This window comes from Geotrypetes seraphini, chromosome 2 (assembly GCF_902459505.1).
Source record: "Geotrypetes seraphini chromosome 2, aGeoSer1.1, whole genome shotgun sequence".
Taxonomy (NCBI): domain Eukaryota; kingdom Metazoa; phylum Chordata; class Amphibia; order Gymnophiona; family Dermophiidae; genus Geotrypetes; species Geotrypetes seraphini.
This window is the reverse complement of record NC_047085.1, coordinates 321,043,923-321,066,984: the sequence shown is the minus strand read 5'-3', so window position 1 is coordinate 321,066,984 and position 23,062 is coordinate 321,043,923. Positions and strand designations below refer to the sequence as shown.

At 44.3% G+C, this 23,062-nt stretch overlaps 1 protein-coding gene across 2 annotated transcripts in view; it reads left to right on the top strand.

Moving 5' to 3' along the window:
- The window catches only part of TGFBR2 (transforming growth factor beta receptor 2), a 227,068-nt gene that overhangs the window by 82,264 nt on the left and 121,742 nt on the right, over nucleotides 1-23,062 (top strand). For both annotated transcript variants that reach the window (XM_033930135.1, XM_033930136.1), the window contains exons 3-4: nucleotides 9,753-9,916; nucleotides 19,402-19,567. In XM_033930135.1, coding sequence (XP_033786026.1) covers nucleotides 9,753-9,916; nucleotides 19,402-19,567 — 330 coding nt within the window. The remainder of the gene's footprint in view (nucleotides 1-9,752; nucleotides 9,917-19,401; nucleotides 19,568-23,062) is intronic.

The window sequence follows — 23,062 nt, the reverse complement described above, 5'->3', positions numbered from 1 at the left end:
TTAAAAACTAACACATTAGAAGGAGCTGAAGTTCAGGGCAGTACCGAGATGGAATCACACTTTGTGCAACACCCCCCTCCCTCCGGTGCCCCCCGCCCCTCTCACTATGGTGGCCAAAAAGAAGAAACAATGGACCGGGAGCCCTTTTGGTGCTCCCGCTTCCTTTGCATCCTGTGCGGCCATATCGCTTGCACAGCCCTCATTACGGCCCGGCTACAGTTTCAGCGATGGATAGCTATAACCTTGATTCCTGCGATTCTGGCATGCTCATTGCATGAAGAGATCCAGACATTGAGCAAACAATGAAAGCGGAAGGAATGCAAGTATACATATATATTGTTTATTTATTTGTATTTAGCTCACACCTTTCCACTTGTAGCTCAAGTCAAGTTACATTTATGTACAGTAGGTATTTCCCTGTCTTAGTTATTTCTTTCATTTTCTATCCCGTTCTCCCCAAAGAACTCAGGTTACAGTTTAACATACATAGTTATAGTACAAGGTTTTCCAATGCAAGTTATTATCCTAACTTGATACATACTAGGGGACATATACTAAGAGACCATTTTACAAAGCCGCAGTAAGCATTAATGCATTCTTACCGCAGCAAAAAAAATAGAATACCACAGGGTGCATTAAGGCACCCCACGGTAATTTCAGAAAGTGCACATAAATAAAATTTATTTCTTTTCCAGTGGAGGGCAAATCTGGGAGCAGAGAATGGGCATGTTCTGTGCTAATCAATTAGTGTAGCTTTAATTACTGTGCAACAACCAATTATGACTTCCTTTGTGCATGAGCCGTTACCGTCTACATAATGAGTGGCAGAAAGGGCTTACATGCTAATCTATTTAATGGATCTGCGCTGATGGCAGAATTAGCACATTATACAACTAACAAAAAAGGAGGTGAACTACATATATAAAAAACTTTTAACCGTAGTGGTGCTCAGAACCTTGAATAGGTGGTGAAATCACAAACTGGGGACAAACCCCTGTAAGTGTTTCAGTGCTCTATCATTGCACCATCTTTATCGGTAGAAAGAATTGTAGAGAAAAACTTGTGAAATTATATTGACTGTGATACAAAAAAACTCTATAATCAATAATATCTTCAACTTTTTAAGTATTTGAGAAGATTGAACTTAACTTGCAAGGGTGTTTAGGAAGTGGTCTCACTCCAGCGGGCTCTAACGCGTTTCGCCGTTGGCTTCTTCAGAGAGCCCTCGTAAGCTGGATCAATAACAGAGTAAAACTTCTTCCTTCCTCTTCACCTGTGATTACATCACTTCCTGGTACAATTCTTTCTACAGATAAAGATGGTGCAATGATAGAACATTGAAACACCTACAGGGGTTTGTTCCCAGTTTGTGATTTCACCACCTATTCAAGGTTCCGAGCACCACTACGGTTGAAAGGTTTTTTTATATATGTAGTTCACCTCCTTTTTTGTTAGTTGTATGGTTCTACACTTTGGGGGATTTCTCTCGATATAGTTTCACCCAGTAGTTTTGATTGAGAATTAGCACATTGCCATTAATGCAAAAAAAAAAAAAAAGAAATTTGGCTATTTTACTCCAATGGTAAAAAAATGGCATTAGTGCACAGGAGAGACCTGTGTAAGGAAACACTAAGGCCATTTTATTTTTATTGCTGTTTGATAAAAGGGCCCCTGCTGCATTTGTACGGGAGGCAATGCAGGGTTCAATGATTTGCCCAAGGCGACACAGACTTTCCAGGCTGCCATCCCAGCATGCTCACGTGCTAACCACGTCAGGCATCAGGAAACAGAAGACCATGGGTATTCTCCAATATGTTAGGGGTTTGTAAAAGTAAATTAAAAGACTTTCTGCAATGATAGGTATAACTGGAAAACCAAATAAGGGGATTTAAGGGCTTAATAGGAAATTATTGAAACTTTAATTTCTAAGTCCAGCTGAATGAAATGCTGTTTCCGGGCTAAAAGGCTTCATGACAGATGAGTCCTAGAATGATCTCACAAAGGAAATAAATAGATTTTGCATGATAATTTGCCAAAAGTACGAGTTTGTAGCATTTTATGACAAGGCAAAAAAATGGAAGGAAAATCATAAACATTGTTTATTTTTTTCCGACTCTCTCATTTCCTTTAGCTCTAACCATGACAAATACATTTTACTTGATATTAAGAGATATTAAAAAGAGCCAGTTGGATATTACCTGCAGTAATCAGCTAGTCAGCTGTGACAGTTATTTCTTAAATATATCTTGTTCTTCTCAATATTGCATTTACAGTAAGAACCACTGGTGGTAAAATATAGAAAAAGAAAGATAAGGACATGGGAAGGACCATTTTATAGTAAATTGTCTAGGTGAGAAATCCAAATACACACCTGTTCTGGAGCTATTACCTGCAGTAAGCCATTTTTGCTGCAGTAAAAATGCATTAGTGCTTACTTCAGCTTAGTAAAAGGCCACCTTTAACCTGCAGAAAAAAAAGGTCAGGGTTAAATCAAGGGCTCCATGCATATTTTCCATGCATACATTTCAACCTGCTTCAAAACAGATGAAAATATATGTTATTGGGCTCATTTTCAAAAAAGATAGATGTCCAAAAGGCAGTATAAACAGCACTTGGACGTCTTACGAGTCAAAACGTCCAAGTGGGCATTCTCAAAACAGACTTTCTAGATGTCTTTCTGGTTACTTTGCCTCCAGTGCATCCAGATCTTAAGGGGGCATGTTAAAGGTGTGTTTTGGGCGGGCTTAGGACTTGGACGCTCCTCGGGCATAATCAAACCTTTAACAAAAGGTCTTGGGGTTGTTTTTTTTTTTTTTTTAAGACTTTTGGAGCTAGACCTGTTTTAAAAGCATCTAAATGCTAAAAAGGTGTCCAAACTGACCAGATGACCACTGGAGGGATTAAAGCATGACCCCCCCTTTACTCCCCCCAAGTGGTCACCAACCCTCCTCCCACCACCCAAAGATGTTTCACCCAAAGCACATTCTAGCCTGCATTACGAGGGGGGTGCTGAAAAGTTTTCAGCCCAAGCAGCTTCAGATGTTAACACAGGCATTTGAGCCCAGAAAGCAAAGAGGCACTCTAAGGGCTCCTTTTACTAAGGTGTGCTAGTGGTTTGAGTGTGCGCTTAGCGCGCGCTACAATGCCGCGCACGCTAAACGTTAATGCCTCCATAGAACTTGCGTTAGTATTTTTCATTTAGGGCGTGATTTGCACGCGCTAAAAACACTAGCATACCTTAGTAAAAGGAGCCCTAAGAATTGCTGCAGTGAATTTCACATTAAAAGTTCCAGATACAGATGTCACTTTATCTATTCTTCTATTGTATGGTACTTATAGGGCCGGATTCTATAAACGGTACTCAAAATTAGGTATTGGAAAAAATCAGCACTAAGTGCTATTCTGTAAAGGGTGCACACCCTTCGTAGAATAATGGTTAAGCATGTATAGTATCATGCACCTAACTTTGGACATCAGAATTACACTTGCTGAAATCTGGTGTAAATGCTGGAGTCCAAGTTAGGCACACTGACCCTATATTCTAGTGGTCTTCGCCTAGGAGTAACTTTAGATGGACACTTATCCCTATCTGCCCACATATCCCAAGTAATCTCCACCTCCTTCTACTACCTCCGCCAACTGAAAAGGATCAAACCCTACATCTCCACACCTGACCTCGCCCAACTCCTCTACGCATATGTCCTCTCCAGAATGGATTACTGTAACTCCCTATTTAATGGACTAACCAAAAATAATCTCAAACGCCTCCAACGTGTCCAAAATGCAGCTATCCGCCTCCTACACAACCTCAACTACCATGATCCCGTCTCCCCAGCACTCCGCGCTGAACACTGGCTCCCAATTAGCCAGCGCTGTGCTTTCAAGGCCCTAGCAGTAGCCCACAAGAGAATTTATGCCACCACCCCCTCCTACATAAAATCTAAGCTTCCCATCTACACCCCCACTCGCTCCCTCCGCTCAAAATCGGAAATACGCCTATGCATTCCCCCTGGAAGGTCCCTCCTCTCAGAAACTGCCCGCAAACGATCCTACAGCCACTTCATCCCACATCTCTGGAATAAACTCCCCCCCCAACTCAGGCAACAGAACTCTTTATTGACATTCCGTAAAATGGTAAAGACCCTCCTCTTCAACTAAAGATCTCCCTCAGTCTACACCCCCCTTAAACCCCACCTCACTCTTCTCTCCCCTATTTAACTTCTCCTAAATTTCAGTATAGTCCTCTCTTAGTCTGTACTCTGATAAATTGTCTGTACTCTGAAAAATTGTTTGTACCCTGATAAATACTGCACAATTTTGTATGTCCAAACACCTAAACCTATTGTACATCTTATTTGCCTAATTACTTCTACTGTGTATGTTTACTTGTAGACCGTTCTGAGCTACTGGGAGAACGGGATATAAATCTAAATAAATAAATAAAAATAAATAAATAAATAAATAAATAATTTTTAAGTGAGGGCGCTTTTGCGTCCAAAAGGGCTGCAGGAGAGCTGACAAGTATCTTCCTACTTGAGACCATGATCCCCATAGTGCTTCACAACATTTGTTCCTACTAGAACACCTGGCCTTGGTCACACAAGTAGAACACAGATAAACCATATGCAAGTGCAGAACCACAAACTAAAAATTCTGATATACACAGACGAAACCCTAAGATACCAGACTCTGCATGCAATACAACACCAGAGAAATAGAAAAAATGCATTTGTTCCTGAACAATGCAAAATACAGACAGCAATATGGAAATTCTCAGAACTGACATATTTCAATCACTAAATTGAAAATAAAATCATTTTCGTACCTTTGTTGTTTGGTGATTTTATTTTTCTAATCATCTTTTCCCAGTCTTTGCACTTCCTTCTGTCTGTGCTCTTAACTGTTTCGAGTGACTTCTTTAACCATTTGTTTTTTTCTCAAATCTACTTTTCCATCCTTCCTTTCTCATCTAACCATGTGCATTATTTCTTCCCTCCCCCTCTATCCATGTGTGCAATCTCCTCCCTCTTTCTTCTCCCCTATTCCCATCTATCCATAAACAACATTTTTCCATCTTTCTTCCATTCCCCACCCTTCCCATCCCCTCCCTTTCTATCCCTCTCCCATGGTCTGACATCTGTCTTCCCAGTTTTCCCTTTCTATAGTCTGGGATCTTTCTCCTCTCCTTCACCACAGTCTGACATTTCCCTTCCCCTACCTTAGTCTGGAATCTCTCCCTCCTCCTTCCCTTCCCTTCCCTGGTATTGCTTTATCCTTCCCTTCCCTTCCCCCATCCAATAGTCTGACATCTCTCTGCTTCCCTTTATCCCTTTCTGTGGTCTGACATCTATCTTCACTCCTTCCCTTTCATTCCCTTGTCTGGCAACTCTCTCTGCTTCCCTTACCCTCCTCCTACCATGGTCTGGCATCTCTATCCATCCCTTCCCTTTCTTCTCCTGGAACTCTGGCACCTCTCTTTCCCTTTCTTCCCCATCCCTGCATTCCAGCATCTCTCTATTACCCTACTCGTAACTTTCTCACCTTCTTCTCTTTCATCCCCTTGTTTGTCATCTCTTTCTCGTTCCTTCCCACCTCCTGTGATCTGGAATCTCTATTTTCTTCCGTTCCCTTTCTTCCCCTGAAGGTCTGGCATCTTTCTTTCCCTTTCCTCCCCATCCTTGCAGTCCAGCATCTCTCTATTACCCTCCATGTATTTTGCTCCCCTCCTTCCCTTGCTTCACCTTGTCTCACACCTCTCTCTCCTTCTCTCCCCCTCCCATGGTCTGGCATCGCTATCTTCCCCTTCCCTTTCTTCCCCTGGAGGTCAGGCATCTTTCTCTTTCCGCCTCATCCTTCTGTCCAGCATCTCTCTATTATCCTTGCCATGCAATTCCTCCTACCCATCCCCACCCGCAGGATCCGGTGCATGTTCCCAGCAGCACTGCTCTTACTCTTAAGGCCGCCAGCAGCATGAGTGAAGTAAACACACTTGGCAGCCCAGAAGTTTTCTCTCAGCATGTTTACTTTACTCATGCTGCTGATGGCCTGAAGAGCAAGAGCAGCGCTGCTGGAGACTATTACAGTGAGCAAGCACCGGAACTCGCTGGAGGACATTCTGGATAGGTGTGCGGGTGGCTCAGAAGGTCTTCACAGGCCGCCATTGGCACAAGCTCGCACCACCCGCGCTATAGAACGATTCAGCTCCAGTTCAGATAATGTATAACACACCCGGAGCCGCCCTCACAATTTGCGGCCATATCGAGAGCCACACAGTTACATTTACCCACGGGTCGTGGCAGTATCAAGAAACAATGTCCCAGAAACTACCAACCCCACAGCACAAGCGCTAGGGTAAGAAGCGCTCCTTAGTTATGCGCAGGAATACAGAGGCCACCTACCACTGCAATGTAATTTTGCTAATTTTTAAGTGGGAGCCGCTTTGAATCCATATGAATTGAAAGAGAGTCTTCCTATGTGAGGCCATGACACTGTTTACTAGAAAGTGGCAATGACACATATCCCTTCAAGCCTACTTTTGAACTTTTCTTTGGGGGTATCCTCAAGGAGGCAGATATTTCCTTCCCTTGCATTAAAGACCTGATCTAGCCCATTATCCTGCTTTCCATCAGTGGTCAATCCAGGTAAAAAGTATCTGGCAGAAACCCAAATAGTAGAAACATTCCATGCTATCAATCCCAGGGCAAGCATTGGCTCCACCCATGTCTAGGTCTATAGCAGACTATGAACTTTTCCTCCAGGAACTTGTCCAAACCTTTTTTAAACCCAGATATGCTAACCATTGTTACTATGTTCTCTGGCATTGAGATCCAGAACTTAACTATTCATTGAATGAAAAATTATTTCCTCCTATTCAGTATTTCAAAGTACATCAAGTATTACTCAGTCATTTAAATAACAATAGCACAGTATTCTACTTTGATAAGATCAAATATATTAATTCCAAGGGCCTGTTGATACACTTCTTTAGAGTCATTGCCTGTCCACAACTTTCATTTTTCAGGTCTTCTCTTTCCAGTTTCTGAGCCTTCTTAACAACATGCGTAGTTTAATGTGTTTACCGTATTTTCGCGGATATAACGCGCACCTGTGTAAAACGCGCACAGGGGTATAGCGCGCAGAAATCACGATGATATGTACCAAAACTTTTCTATACCGCGCTCAGGCATATAACGCGCATGATGCCCGACGCTCCTTTCGCCCGCCCTGACTTTCCGTGCGCTGTCCCGACGCCCCTGACTTCCGTGCACTGCCCTGACTTTCCGTGCGCTGTCCCGACTCTCCGTTCACCCCCCCTGACTTTCCGTGCACTGTCCCCCCTTGAAGTCCTGTCCCCCCTTGAAGGTCTGTCCCCATCCTGAAAGCCTGATGCCCCCCCTCCGACGTCCGATACATCCTCCCCCCCCGGCAGGACCACTCGCACCCTCACCCCGAAGGACCGCCGACTCCCCAACAATATCGGGCCAGGAGGGAGCCCAAACCCTCCTGGCCACGGCGACCCCCTAACCCCACCCCGCACTACATTACGGGCAGGAGGGATCCCAGGCCCTCCTGCCCTCGACGCAAACCCCCTCCCCCCAACGACCGCCCCCCCCAAGAACCTCCGCCCGTCCCCCAGCCGACCCGCGACCCCCCTGGCCGACCCCCACGATACCCCCACCCGCCTTCCCCGTACCTTTGTGTAGTTGGGCCAGAAGGGAGCCCAAACCCTCCTGGCCACGGCGACCCCCTAACCCCACCCCGCACTACATTACGGGCAGGAGGGATCCCAGGCCCTCCTGCCCTCGACGCAAACCCCCCTCCCTCCAACGACCGCCCCCCCCAAGAACCTCCGCCCGTCCCCCAGCCGACCCGCGACCCCCCTGGCCGACCCCCACGACCCCCCCACCCCCCTTCCCCGTACCTTTGGAAGTTGGCCGGACAGACGGGAGCCAAACCCGCCTGTCCGGCAGGCAGCCAACGAAGAAATGAGGCCGGATTGGCCCATCCGTCCTAAAGCTCCGCCTACTGGTGGGGCCTAAGGCGCGTGGGCCAATCAGAATAGGCCCTGGAGCCTTAGGTCCCACCTGGGGGCGCGGCCTGAGACACATGGTCGGGTTTGGCCCATGTGCCTCAGGCCGCGCCCCCAGGTGGGACCTAAGGCTCCAGGGCCTATTCTGATTGGCCCACGCGCCTTAGGCCCCACCAGTAGGCGGAGCTTTAGGACGGATGGGCCAATCCGGCCTCATTTCTTCGTTGGCTGCCTGCCGGACAGGCGGGTTTGGCTCCCGTCTGTCCGGCCAACTTCCAAAGGTACGGGGAAGGGGGGTGGGGGGGTCGTGGGGGTCGGCCAGGGGGGTCGCGGGTCGGCTGGGGGACGGGCGGAGGTTCTTGGGGGGGGCGGTCGTTGGAGGGAGGGGGGTTTGCGTCGAGGGCAGGAGGGCCTGGGATCCCTCCTGCCCGTAATGTAGTGCGGGGTGGGGTTAGGGGGTCGCCGTGGCCAGGAGGGTTTGGGCTCCCTTCTGGCCCAACTACACAAAGGTACGGGGAAGGCGGGTGGGGGTGTCGTGGGGGTCGGCCAGGGGGGTCGCGGGTCGGCTGGGGGACGGGCGGAGGTTCTTGGGGGGGGGCGGTCGTTGGAGGGAGGGGGGTTTGCGTCGAGGGCAGGAGGGCCTGGGATCCCTCCTGCCCGTAATGTAGTGCGGGGTGGGGGTAGGGGGTCGCCGTGGCCAGGAGGGTTTGGGCTCCCTCCTGGCCCGATATTGTCGGGAAGTCGGCGGTCCTTCGGGGTGGGGGTGCGAGTGGTCCTGCCGGGGGGGGGGATGTATCGGACGTCGGGGAGTCGGCCGGGCAAGAGGGCTTGGGCTCCCTCTTGCTCCGATCGTGGATGCGGGTGCGGGTGGGAGCGCGTGCGAGCGGTCGTTCGGGGTGGGGGTGCGAGCGGTCCTGCTGGGGGGGTGAATCGGGCGTCGGGCGGGGTGGGAACTATGTTTAAAAACTTTTCTATACCGCGCTCAGGCATATAACGCGCGAGGGGTATGCGCGGTACGTAAAATCACGTATAACGCGCGCGTTATATCCGCGAAAATACGGTATACTAGTGTCTTTCAGACCCATTTAGTGAGTAAATTTCAGATATGTAACCCTTCATATAAAATTAGTTCATGCCTAAAAGTGAGCATATGTACTTGTAGAATAGGTGCACTCAGGGGAGGACTGTGGACACACTAACATTTAGGCAAGCAGGAATAAATTTCAGAGCCCATAATCAGGTTGTGAGCTATATTTTATTTAAAAAATGCATAGGTGCCTAAGGGCCCCTTTTAGAAAGCCACAGTAGCGATGCTGCTACGGTAAATACACCAAATCCTATTAAATTCCTATGGGCATTGGTGCATTTACCATGGCTTTGTAAAAAGGGCCTTATGATAGATTGTGTATAGGAGATTTTTGTGTGATTTTGTGTATTTTTATTTTTAAAATTTTGTTCATTAAGGTAAAATAAGCACTTTCATGCCCATTTAACTAGGCAGTACCCTGATAGAAAATGTTCTTCCATATCTACATGTTAAGTCCTTCTTCTTACTCCCCTTATTTTCAGCCTGCAATAGAGGGTCATAATGTGCACATTAAAGTTTATTGCATAGGTCCCTGTAAGGTTCTCAGAAATGCAAAAGGAAACATATAAAAGAAAGTCTGATTAATCACATCTCTGACAATTTTGTTCTATGTTTGTTTTTTCATATAACTTTTAGGCGAAAGAGAGGTGAAAATGTGACTGTGGAAACAAAATGTCATGATCCCAATCAGGAGCATCATGTCTTCTCTAAGTGTGTGATGCAGAAAAAGCTTGATGACACAACATACATGTGCTCTTGCACAGAAAAGGATTGCAATGATATCCTCTATTTTGCCTCTGGTAAGTCATCTAGACTGTCAAATTAAAAATCTCTCCGCCTGATATTCAGCGGTATTTAGCACGCTGCTGGCTAAGTATCGCTAAGCCGGCTAACTGCTGATATTCAGTAGGAGATTCAGAAGCTATCTCCTGCTGAATATCCAGGTCAGTGGACTGGCAGGTCTATCTTTAGCCTGAAGTCCTTAGCTTACCAGTCAATGAATATTGACTTGGCCAGCTAAGTCCGTGGCACCCAAACTTAACCCAGAAATTCAATGCTGGTGACCATCCCCTACCCTAAGTGTAGGTTGGAGTAGATGTTCTCAATCAAGTTCTCAGGACAGCTAGTCAAGATGGCTGACAATTAATATGAGATAAAGTATTACTCGAAAGGGTCCAGATAAACGGTTAAGGGGCTGGAGGAGTTGCCGTACAGTGAGAGATTGGAGAAACTGGGCCTCGTCTCCCTTGAAAAGAGGAGACTGAGAGGGAGCATGATTGAAACGTTCAAGATAATGAAGGGAATAGACTTAGTAGATAAAGAAAGATTGTTCACCCTCTCCAAGGTAGGGAGAATGAGAGGGCACTCTCTAAAGTTGAAAGGGGATAGATTCCGTACAAACGTAAGGAAGTTCTTCTTCACCCAGAGAGTGGTAGAAAACTGGAATTCTCTTCCGGAGTCTGTCTTAGGGGAGAATACCCTCCAGGGATTCAAGACAAAGTTGGACAAGTTCCTGCTAAACTGGAACGTACGCAGGTGAGGCTGGACTCATTTAGAGCACTGTTTTTTTACCTGGGGGCACGATGGACCACTGGTCTGACCCAGTCGCGGCAGTTCTTATGTTCCTGTACTCGGATCTAACCCATAACATATTCATTGTGGGAATCCTGAAAACCTGACTGGTCAATGGATTATGCTTGTGTTTATGTTTATTTGATGAATCACCTTTTTTGACAAACAAATCAAAGTGATATAAAATAAAAACAACTAAAATAATTGCAGAGACATACTCTACTGGAAAAGAAGCCCATTACAAGAATAGACAGTCAAGCACACAGAGTAAACAGTCACTCAAAATATCAATGTACACAGTATTTATAGACTACTAATAGTCACCTGGAGCAGACATACAGCGCAATTCATTAGAAAATGCCCATGATGCATGATAGCAATCCCACAGGAGACTGTAAATTTATATCGGTAAACACTGAAGCATCAATAGATAGAATGAAAAAAAAATTATTTGTCAACTATGATCCTCAAAGTCGCAGCTTTAAAGTTTCTTGATTTCATTCATCACTCTATTGATCTTATATCCTAGGCTTTTGTTTTTCAGTTCTACAGTATTTCATTTTGGTAATTTGGGGGTCCTTTGCATTTTTTTTTTTTTTTTTAAATAAATGGGTCGATATACAAAGTAATTTAAACAGACAGAAATGGCTCCTGGCCGTATAAATCACTTGTCCATGGCTAACTGGGTATATTCAATGGCACTTGAGGGGTGGGCGGGATTTAACAAAGGGGTCTAAGCCATAGGGGTATAATGGGTGTCTTTAGTGGTTTGCGTGCGCTAATACGCTTAGCGCCCTTTGTTGAATCCTCTCCCATTTTTAACCAGATGGTGCCACTGAAAATGCCTGATTAGTATTCAAGCCAAAACTGGCCCCTTTATGAGCATTCCATGGGTGGGATGGCACCTAGCCAGTGAAGTGCCAATATTCAGCACTTAACCAGCTAAGACAACCCAGAAATGGGACCACTTAAACATAACATAAGAACATAAGAAATGGCTTCGCCAGATCAGACCCTAGGTCCATCCAGTCCGGCGACCCGCACCCGCGGAGGCCAAGCCAGGTGTTCCCTGTTGAGAAACCTTGTTTACTCGTATCCCTCAATGTGATTTGTGAGAAGGTGTGCATCCAACTTGCCCTTGAATCCCGGAATGGTGGTCTCCATCACGACCTCCTCCGGGAGTGCGTTCCAAGCGTCCACCACTCGTTGTGCGAAGCAGAATTTCCTGATATTTGTCCTGGGCCTGGTGCCCCTCAGCTTCAGTCCATGACCTCTTGTCCGAGTCACATTGGACAATGTGAATAACGATGTTTCTTGCTCTAGCGCTATCTTTATGCGGCTCATCGTAGACAGTTAAATGCTGAATATCGGACTTAACCAGCTAGGTTTTATCCGTCTGAGATTTCCCACAAATTTAGTGCTGGCGCCGGGTCGTGCCATGACGTTGAATATCCAGGAAAAAAGCCATCAGTGGTCAGCCAAATACTGACAACCACTGGCTGAATATAAGGCCCAAAATGTTTTATTACAGCCATACATATCTTTATAAAAATTAAACTCCTTGCTTAATGTCTGTCTTCAGTTGGTTATCCTACACACCAGAGTCCAAAGTTAGGGTTTCCTGCAAGGCTTTTATTTTAACTTTAATACAGTGTTTTTTTATTTATTTGTGTGTTTGTGGTATTGGAGGGGGGGTTAGTAGATTTTTTTTTGTTAGTATGATATGATATTAAAAGGACCCCCAAAATTGAATACAAAGGCGTGCTAACCAATTTAGCACATGCTAAATGTTAACACGCCCATTATATTCTATGGGCGCGTTAGTATTTAGCACGTGCTAATCTTTAGCGTATGCTAAATTTGTTAGTGCACCTTAGTAAAAGGACCCCTTTGTGTTTGTTTTAATTTTATTATGCATGTTTTGTGGTAACCCGCATGTCATGGGATATAAGCTTTTTAAATAAATAAATATTATAAATAAGGCATATGAAAATCACAATAAAGTTCTGGAACTATGGTCTTGCTCTTCACATAACTTAATTTTCCTCTGCTAAAATGTTAAAAGTATTTGCAACAAGGTGGACAAAAGCCTCAGCTAACTTAAACTATAAGAATATATGATTGTGCCTGCCACTTTTGACACGACCATTTTGTGCTGATATTCAGCGGCACTGTCTAGTTAAATGCCACTGAATATCCGTGGTTAGGCAGCCACAGGTGATTTAAGTGGGCAGAAGCCAAATAGGTATGTATCTATCACATGTGCAATAAATAGTAAGAAAAAACACCAGCCCCTTCCCTTTTTCACGAGGAAAAGCGTTAACTGTAAGTACAAAACATTTCACTTTCATTTAGCCTGCAGAGACTTCTCACTGAGTGGCTAAATTATCATTTTGAGATGGTTTGGTATTTACAAGCCCCTTCTGCAGCAACGGTCACACTTATTTTTTGCAAAGAAGCATACTTATTTAAGGTGAGTCATCTAGAAGTGGAATTCATTGGGGGGAAAAAAACTGGCTTGCTTTCCCTGAACCATTCACACCACCATGGAAAGCAACACATTAAAAATATTTGTGGGGGGAAAAAGAGCTTCTGCTGTGTTTAGCACGCAGGCGCCCCCTCCCCCCCCCGAAAAAAAAATATATATATTTGTGGGAATTCAGTCAAAACAACCTGGGAAATAGCTCACGTTAATGTAGATTATTTGTTGCCCTTCCTGTTGGAAGCATTTATTGATTTTGCAATAAACACAGCAGTAACACAAAGTGGGACCACATGTGACATATCACCATAGAGCATCCAATTTTCTTTAACTTGAACAGAGCATAATATTGTGCTGTATTTCATGAGCAGCTATATACAAACTAGGAGAAGAAGAAAAGCCAAAGAATAAAACCTCCATTTTTTGGATTTGTGCTTCCACTCAGCTGGCATGAAATGTAACAAACTGAAATTGTTGCCCACATATGCTTTTGCTTCAGTTTGGTACTGTAGGCTCCAGTGCCTGGAAAGTTCAAATTCCCGTGGTCACCTGTTCCATCAGGTTTCCAGAATATTCCTAAAGTACAAAAAGGTACATCAGAGAGATTTTCATACAACTGAAGCAGCGTGAGCAGAGATATTTCTTACATAGTAACATAGTAACATAGTAACATATAGTAACATAGTAACATAGTAGATGACGGCAGACAAAGACCCGAATGGTCCATCCAGTCTGCCCAACCTGATTCAATTTGAATTTTTATTTATTTTTTTTTTTCTTAGCTATTTCTGGGCGAGAATCCAAAGCTTTTCCCGGTACTGTGCTTGGGTTCCAACTGCCAAAATCTCTGTTAAGACTTACTCCAGCCCATCTACACCCTCCCAGCCATTGAAGCCTTCCCCTGCCCATCCTCCTCCAAACGGCCATGCACAGACACAGACCGTACAAGTCTGCCCAGTAACTGGCCTAGTTCAATCTTTAATATTATTTTCTGATTCTAAATCTTCTGTGTTCATCCCACGCTTCTTTGAACTCAGTCACAGTTTTACTCTCCACCACCTCTCTCGGGAGCGCATTCCAGGCATCCACCACCCTCTCCGTAAAGTAGAATTTCCTAACATTTCCCCTGAATCTACCACCCCTCAACCTCAAATTATGTCCTCTGGTTTTACCATTTTCCTTTCTCTGGAAAAGATTTTGTTCTACGTTAATACCCTTTAAGTATTTGAACGTCTGAATCATATCTCCCCTGTCTCTCCTTTCCTCTAGGGTATACATATTCAGGGCTTCCAGTCTCTCCTCATACGTCTTCTGGCGCAAGCCTCCTATCATTTTCGTCGCCCTCCTCTGGACCGCCTCAAGTCTTCTTACGTCTTTCGCCAGATATGGTCTCCAAAACTGAACACAATACTCCAAGTGGGGCCTCACCAATGACCTGTACAGGGGCATCAACACCTTCTTCCTTCTATATATATATATATATATATATTCATTAAAGATATCCTAAAAACCCAAGCAAATTGATGACCACTCAGACTTGAAGTGGCTTACCTATAGTAGGTCCGGAGAAGCATCAGAACCTAAGAACATAAGATTTGTTATACTGGGACTGACCAAAGGTCCATCAAGCCCAGCATCTTGTTTTCAACAGTGGCCAACCAAGATCTCAAAGGGTAAAACAAATTTTATGTTGCTTATCCTAGGAATAAGCAGTGGATTTTCCCAAGTCCTTCTCTGGCAACGAATTCCATAATTTAATTACACACTGAGTGAAGAAACATGTTCTCTAGTTTATTTTAAATCTACTACTTAGTAGCTTCATTGCATGCCTGCTAGTTAGGGCTACCAGATTCCTCTTGAAAAAAAGAATATACTTTCCCACACTTCATTCTGCCCCGCCCTGTTATACCCCCCCACCCCACCCTGTACCACCCCCTCAGCCCCGCTCCTTTCCACCCCTGGTCCCGCCCCCACATGAACCTTGTGTTTCCTTCCCCAAGCTCCAGGCCGCGTCTAGAGGGCTTCCACGCACGCTTGGTTGACATGCTCATGCGCATCACATCGATATCCACACTTGCCCAGAGGCTCTCCAAACACAGCCCTGAGCTTGGGGGCCTTCCAAAACCCAGACAAAGCTGCCAACAAATTTCTTCCTACTTGGGGGCCATGACACCAATAACGCTTCACGGCATTTATTCCTACCAGAACACCTGGCCTTTTTCACACGTGCAGAATACAGATAAACCCTATGAGGTTCATACTCAAAATGAAAATATGTCTAAAAACCTGCCAAAATCAGTACTTGGATGACCTAAGAGGCAGGTCATCCAAGTGCCGATAATCAAAACAGGTTTTAGACGTATCTAGAGGCATCTTAGGCCTTTTGACTGCTGCTGTGCATCCAGAGTGAAAAGGGGTGTTTTTCGAGAAGTGGTTAAGGCGGGAGGTGGACTGGCCAAACTTAGTCGTCCTGCAGCGATAAACAAAAGTTTGACGAGGTTGCCTAGACGGAACTTATACATTGTGACTTAGGTGATCCAAAAACAGGTGTAAGTGGCCAAAAAGTATCCAAAGTGACCAGATAACCACTGCAGGGACAAAGTACAGACCCCCACACACTCCCCCAGTGATAACTGCCCCCCCACACACACACACACTGCCATAAAAATCAGAATAAAAACGTACTTACCTGTATCCAGAACATCAGCACCTGGCATAGGAAAGCCTAGTAGAGCTGCACAGAGGTGGCTTAAGTAGTATGGGGAGTGGACTAGTGAACCATATGGAAAATATGAGCCCACCAACCCCCCTCTCCCCCAAACTCTACTATACTACCATATAGTTGGACCTGCAGCCATAAGGGCTATTGGGGTTGTAGACAGGTTCATATAGTGTTTTGGGGGTGTTTTGGGGGGCTCACCATGACCTGCAAGGGAGTTAGGTGAGATATTTATGTGGCACCCTTTTTGTGAAGTTCACAGCAGTGCCCTGTAAAGTGCAACAGTACTCTGTTGCCATGTCTGGGTGCCAAAACAAAGAAAAATCCAATAAGGAGCCACAAATTAGATGTAAACATGCAAACAAAAATCGAAATGGAAACTACAGAAAGAAAAACCCTGAACAGAAAAACACTGAAAAAAGAGGAACAAGAAATGTATTTCCTCCTGAACTATGCAAAGTACAAAAATTAGAAGCAAACAAAAACTGATATGGAAACTGCAGAAAGAAAGACCCTGAACAGAAAAATACTGGAAAAAAGAGGAACAGAAATGTATTTCCTCCTGAATTTTGCAAAGTACAAAAATATATGAGATGCACATTTCCAACAGCAGACACATTCCAATCCATAAAAACTGCCACTTTACACAATTAATACTTAAAACAATCATTTTCTTCCCCCCTAGAGGGGGTCTGGGGGGAGGGAAATGTATTTTGATTATTAAAATTACTTAATTATAATATTGTAATCACATAATATGTATTCTTGTATTAATAATTGAGAGGAGGGGGAGAAAATGATTGTTTTAAGTATTAATTGTGTATTTAATAGTGCGTTTTATACAGTGTTTATGTTCAATTAATTATATTGCACTGTCAAAGTTTAAAAATCAATAAAAAATTTTAAAAAAATTGCCTCTTTAAACACAGTGGGGTTCATAATAAAAAAAAAAATGTCTAAAAAGTGTCCTAAATGGCTACTTGGACGATCAAAAAGCCTAATCGTCCAAGTACCCATAACCAAAGCTGGTTTTTAGACGTATCTAAAACCAGCTTAGGCCTTTCCCCTGGCACTAAACGCACAGAGAGAAAAGAGGCATGTTTAGAAGAGGGGAAAGGGCGGGCGGTGGGCGGGAGGTGGGCAGACCTACACCTAGTCATGCAGCAGCTATAACCAAAACCATAGGCAGGTTGCCTAGTCGGCACTTAGACCTTTGTGACTTAGACGAAGTCAAACCAGGTCTAAGTGCCGAAAAAGGGGCCGCTGAGCTTTTGGCTACTGGCGCGATCAGTTCAGCGGCCCGGCAACCTACCCACCCACCCACCACAACCATCGCGGCAGGAGAGATGCCTCATAACCCCTACCGCAATGCCATCACTCCTCTACCAGAACTGCCGCGACCCACGGCAGGAGAGATGCCCTATCTCTCCTGCCGCGGGTCGCGGCAGTTCGGGTAGAGGAGTGATGGCATCGCGGTAGGGGAGATGAGGCATCTCTCCTGCCATGATACACCACCCCCCCCACACACACACACACAACATCGGGGCAAGATGGAGCCCAAGCTCTCCTACCCCGGGCAACCACGGCACCCCCCGACAACATTGTGGCAAGAGGGAGCCCAAGCCATCTTGCCCCGCGGCAGCCACGGCACCCCCGATGATATCGGGGCAAGAGGGAGCCCATGCCCTCTTGCCCCAGCAATCATGCCCCCCGCCCGTGCTACACGACTAGAACTAATGCCAGCTCAATGCTGGTGTTAGCATCTAGCGTGCGCTATTCCACACGTTAAAGCCCTAACGCAGCTTAGTAAAAGGAGTCCTTGGTTTTCAAATTAGGTTGGTCCCAGTCTGTTCCACTTTTCTTGTGTTAGTCTTCTCTTATATTCTTTCCAGGTTTTCCTTTTTATTTATTTCCTTTATTCAATCTCTCTGAACAAGACAAGTGGGATGCATGCAGAATCTGGGCCCTATCTCCTTCTATACTAGGTTTCAAGCAGATAATCTTACTGCTTTCGGGTACCAATCCTTCGCCCCATGCTGGGTGTGAAATTAGCTGCTGCTTGACTCTCCCTTTCTTTTTTGAATGAAATGCTTTCCAATGATCCCTCCTTTCTCTTCCTCTTCTATGGCATGTGCCTCAGGATTCAGATGTTGCTTAGAATTCAAACCACTCAGTCTCTCTTTAGTCCTTTTTTGTGAACCTCACTCGTGGCATTTCCCTTCTTCTCTCCTCCCCTTAGTCTAAGGCAGGGGTGGGCAACTCCGGTCCTTGAGGGCCAGAATCTAGTCAGGTTTTCAAGATGTCCCCAAGGAATATGCATTGAAAGAACTGCATGCAAATGGATCTCATGCATATTCATTGGGGAAATCCTGAAAAACCGACTGGATTCCGGCCCTCGCAGACCGGAGTTGCCCACCCCTGGTCTAAGGCAGGGGTAGGCAATTCCGGTCCTCGAGAGCCGGAGCCAGGTCAAGTTTTCAGGATATCCATAATAAATATGCATGAGATAGATTTGCATCTCAAGGAGGCAGTGCATGCAGATCCATCTCATACATATTCATTGTGGATATCCTGAATACCTGACCTGGCTCCGGCTCTCGAGGACCGGAATTGTCCACCCCTGGTCTAAGGCAGTGGTTCCCAACCCTGTCCTGGAGGAACACCAGGCCAATTGGGTTTTCAGGCTAGCCCTAATGAATATGCATGAAGCAAATTTGCATGCCTATCACTTCCATCATATGCAAATCTCTCTCATGCATATTCATTAGGGCTAGCCTGAAAACCCAATTGGCCTGGTGTTCCTCCAGGACAGGGTTGGGAATCACTGGTCTAAGGGATCCATTTACTAAGTGCACTTTCCATGCACTTATTGGAACTTACAATACCTTACTGCGCAGGACATGATTTAGTGCACAAACCATGCACTAAAAAATATTTTTTGTCTTATTGAGGAGGGGATGTGTCGGGGGAGGGAGGGAGCATTTCTTCATGATCAGTCATTGCAGCTACATTTCTGAGCATCAACTAATTAGTGCAGGATTAACACGTAAGCCCTCACTGCCTACCAAATAGGCGTCGGAAAGTACTTTTGTGCTCATTTTTTTTAATGGTCACGTGGTTATGACAACATTGGCATATGGAAGTCCAAAACCCAGGTATAAAAATCTGTATCAGTGCTGATGTAGAGACAAAAAGCGGATCCCAGATACCATCAAAGTTAGATGCTTTATTAAAAGCCTTTTAGAAGCGTTCGTAGGATGAAGAGGCAACATCGCACACAGGCTTCTTCCCACTGAGTCCCTCCTTCCAATGTAACTTCCTGCAAGGCCTACAGATGTAGATCTTCCCGTAATAATAGGTTCCAGTAGAAAAGCAACTCATTTGCTCTAAGGAACAATTCAGGGAAGACTACTAATAAAGATACTGACCACATTGCACACAGAGGGTACAAAAAAATTACATGACTGACAAGTTACTTTATTTGTTCCTTTCCCTTTTTCCAAATTTTGAAGTACCTCCAAATAAGAAGAGGGATGAGAATGGGAAATTACTTATTCCAGAACTGTGCAAGTTTTGTGATGAGAAGTTGTCAACCTGCAACAACCAAGACATGTGCCAGAGCAACTGTGAGCAAACGTCTATCTGTGAACAACCTGGTGAAGTCTGTGCAGCAGTGTGGTAGGTCACCCTGGTTTATGCTTGTACGAAGTAGTAGATCAGTGTTTCTCAATTCTGCCCTGGAGTACCCTCTTGCCAGTCAGGTTTTCAGGATACCCACAATGAATATACAAGTTTCCAAGTTTCCAAGTTTATTAATTTTTAATATCCCGACCATAAACCAAATATCTGGCCGGTTAACAATATAGTTTTTTTAAAAAAAAGGGGGTATAAGGGAAGAATGGATAAAATATTTAAGTGGGACATGAATGACAAAACAAGACAGACTTGACTGTGAGGATAGTAAGGGTGGAGGGGAAAAAGTTACATTTTATAAGAAGAAAAGGGAAGAATGGGTAGGGAAAAAACGTGAAGGTAAGGGCATATTGTAGTGATAATTGCTTGCAAGAGGAGAGAGAATAGAAATAAAAGAGAAGAGAGAGAAAATGGATAGAAGAAAATCTAGGTTCGGTTATAAGCGTCATGAAATAAGAAAGTCTTTAGACAAGATTTAAATTTAACAAGTTGTTGTTCGTCGCGGAGGTATTGTGGCAAGGAGTTCCATAATGTAGGAGCAGTTACGGCAAAATTTGTTTTACGAGTATAATAGAAATCTTTTAGAGGGGGGATGAAAAGAAGTTTTTGATCAGAGGATCTTAGAGTGCGGGAGGAGCATTGAGGTATCAGGAGTTTGTCGAGGAATGAAGGTTGATGAGATTGTTTAATTTTAAAGCAGAGTAAGATGATTTTATAGGTGATACGGTGGGTGATAGGGAGCCAGTGAGCTTCTTTTAAGAGTGGAGTAACATGATCAAATCGGCCTTTTTTATAAATAAGTTTTATTGCTGTATTTTGTAATAATTGAAGGCGACGTAATTCTTTTTGGGGAAGGCCATTGAGAAGGGAGTTACAATAATCTAGGTGGGAGATTACTAAAGAATGAGTCAATACTGTAATAGAATCAGTGTCCAAGATAGAAAGTAGGGATCGAATAATGCGCATTTTGAAGAAGCAGACTTTAACAATTGAACTGATATGATCATGGTAAGAGAGGTCTCTATCAATAATAACCCCTAAAAGTTTAATTTTACTTTCCATGGGAAGTGGAATAGATTTAATAGAGATAGTTCCTAATAGAGTTTCAGAAGTTTTAATTGGAAGAAGAAGACCACAGGATTTCTCGATGTTGAGAGAGAGCTTGTGTGTATAGAGCCAATCATATATGTTATCTAATTTATTGTTTATATCTATTATTTCTGAAATGTTGGTGGTGTTGATTGGATGAAGGAGTTGTATATCGTCTGCGTATGCAAAAATGGTAAATCCTATTGATTGGGCTAAAGTAAGAAGGGGGGAAAGAAAAATATTAAATAGCAGAGGGGATAGAATTGACCCTTGAGGGATTCCGAAAGTTTGTGGTAGGTTTGGCGAAGTTTCGTTTTTAAGGTGGACTTTAGAGCAGCGATTGTGAAAGTAAGATATAAACCAAGAGAGTGCAGAGCCGGTAATGCCGCAGTCTGCAAGTCTTGTGATAAGAAGAGGGTGGTCAATAGTATCAAAGGCTGCGGATAAGTCAAGAGAAACTAGAATAGCTGATTTTTGATGATCATGGTAGTATTGTATAGTGGAAGTTAGGCCTAATAATGATAGTTCTGTAGAGTGTAAAGATCGAAACCCTGTTTGGCAGGGATGTAAAGCATGAGTTTTTTCGAGAAATTCTGTCAGTTGAGAGTGAATGATTTTTTCTGTAAGTTTGGAGATTAGAGGTAAATTAGAAATAGGACGATAGTTTTTGGGGAGAGTAGGGTCTAGGTTATGTTGTTTGAGCTTTGGAACAATTAGAGCTGTTTTCCAAGAGGATGGTACTAAGTTATCAGAAAAAGAAATTTGCATATAATGGAGGCAGTGTATGCAAATCAAGTTTATGCATATTCATTGTGGATATCCTGAAAACCTGACGGGCAAGAGGGAACTCCAGGACAGAGTTGAGAAACACTGCTGTAGAGTGCTTTGGAAGAGAAAAGAAGCAGCATATCATTAGATATCAAAAAAGAGTGAATGAAATGCAAAGTTATGTTCGCTTGTACCTGCTTTAAAAATGGTGACGGGACTAAATCGCGCGAGACAACGGCGCGTCGACAACTGAGCGCAGACAACTGAGCGCCAGATTGACGGCGCGCCGAAGAAAAGCACTATTTTAAAGGGTTCTGATGGGGGGTGTGGGGGGAACCCCCCCTCACTTTACTTAACAGACATTGCGCTGCCGTTGTGGGGGGTTTGGGGGTTTGTAACCCCCCATTATATTTAAAACTGAACTTTTTCCCTAAAATACAGGCAAAAAGTTTGGTTTCAAGTATAATGAGGGGGTTACAACCCCCCAAACCCCCCACAACGCCAGCGCGATGTCTGTTAAGTAAAATAGGGGGGTTCCCCACCAACACACCCCCGTCGGAACCCTTTAAAATAGTGCTTTTCTTTGGCGCGCCGTCAACCTTGCGCTCAGTTGTCAGCGCTCAGTTGTCGGCGCGCTGTTGTCTCGCGCGATTTTGTCTATGAACCTTTAAAACTACACCGCCTGATATTGAAAGTGATTTAAGCCGATATGAGAGACCCATCTAAATCACTTGGGCTGTCCTGTTTCCAGTGATTAGCAGCACTTAAAAGTGCAGTGCCACTGAATACTGGCTCTGACTGTCCAACAAAAATTCCATTGACATATTAAGCCCCCCACAGACCGCTATAAATGCCGGCTTTTCCTTATTATGACCGGGATAGCCATGCGAATGATTACTCGCAATTGGAAGAATTGTTTTCTTTTTTAGTGGGCGAGCTTATGTTTAACTTATAAATAAAAGAAAACGAATGCTGACATGCTGGGGCATAATAAGATATTCAAATTAGTTTGGGGGTCCATTGACGTCTTTTGTAGATTTGCTATAGTTGTCCTTTATCTTTCTCTTTATTTTTATTGTTTTTTTCACCTACACATTCCGGGGGGGGGGGGGGGAGCAGAAGGGTATATATCTTTTGTTTTGGTATTATTCCTGATGGTAATGATAGATGGGGAAGGGAATTTTTATCTTTTGTGTAGATACTGATTGATTATAAGTGCTTGGTTGATTATCATTATTTGTATATAAATTGTATTGCACTTTTTGTTGGCAGTAAAAACTAAATAAAGTTCTTGCCCCCCCCCCAAAAAAATGTAGGTAGGTCAGGAGTGATTCTCAAAGTGGAGTTGGGGAGGAACCAGTAGATATGCAGTTGCCAACAATATTCAGTAGAGGTACAAGATCCTTTATCCAAAATCATTGGGACCAAGCATATTTCGGTTTTCAGAGCTTTTCAGTTTATAGAATGGATCTTGTACTTGTACCATATATGCTTCCTCCATCCCTCTTCCCCCACCCCAAGGACTGATGACCCACCCTACTCCCAGACCCAGCGGCAGGACTCACAGGCCATGCTTCCTTGGTGTTCTAGCGGGATGTTGGGGCAGGAGCAATTCTTATTCGT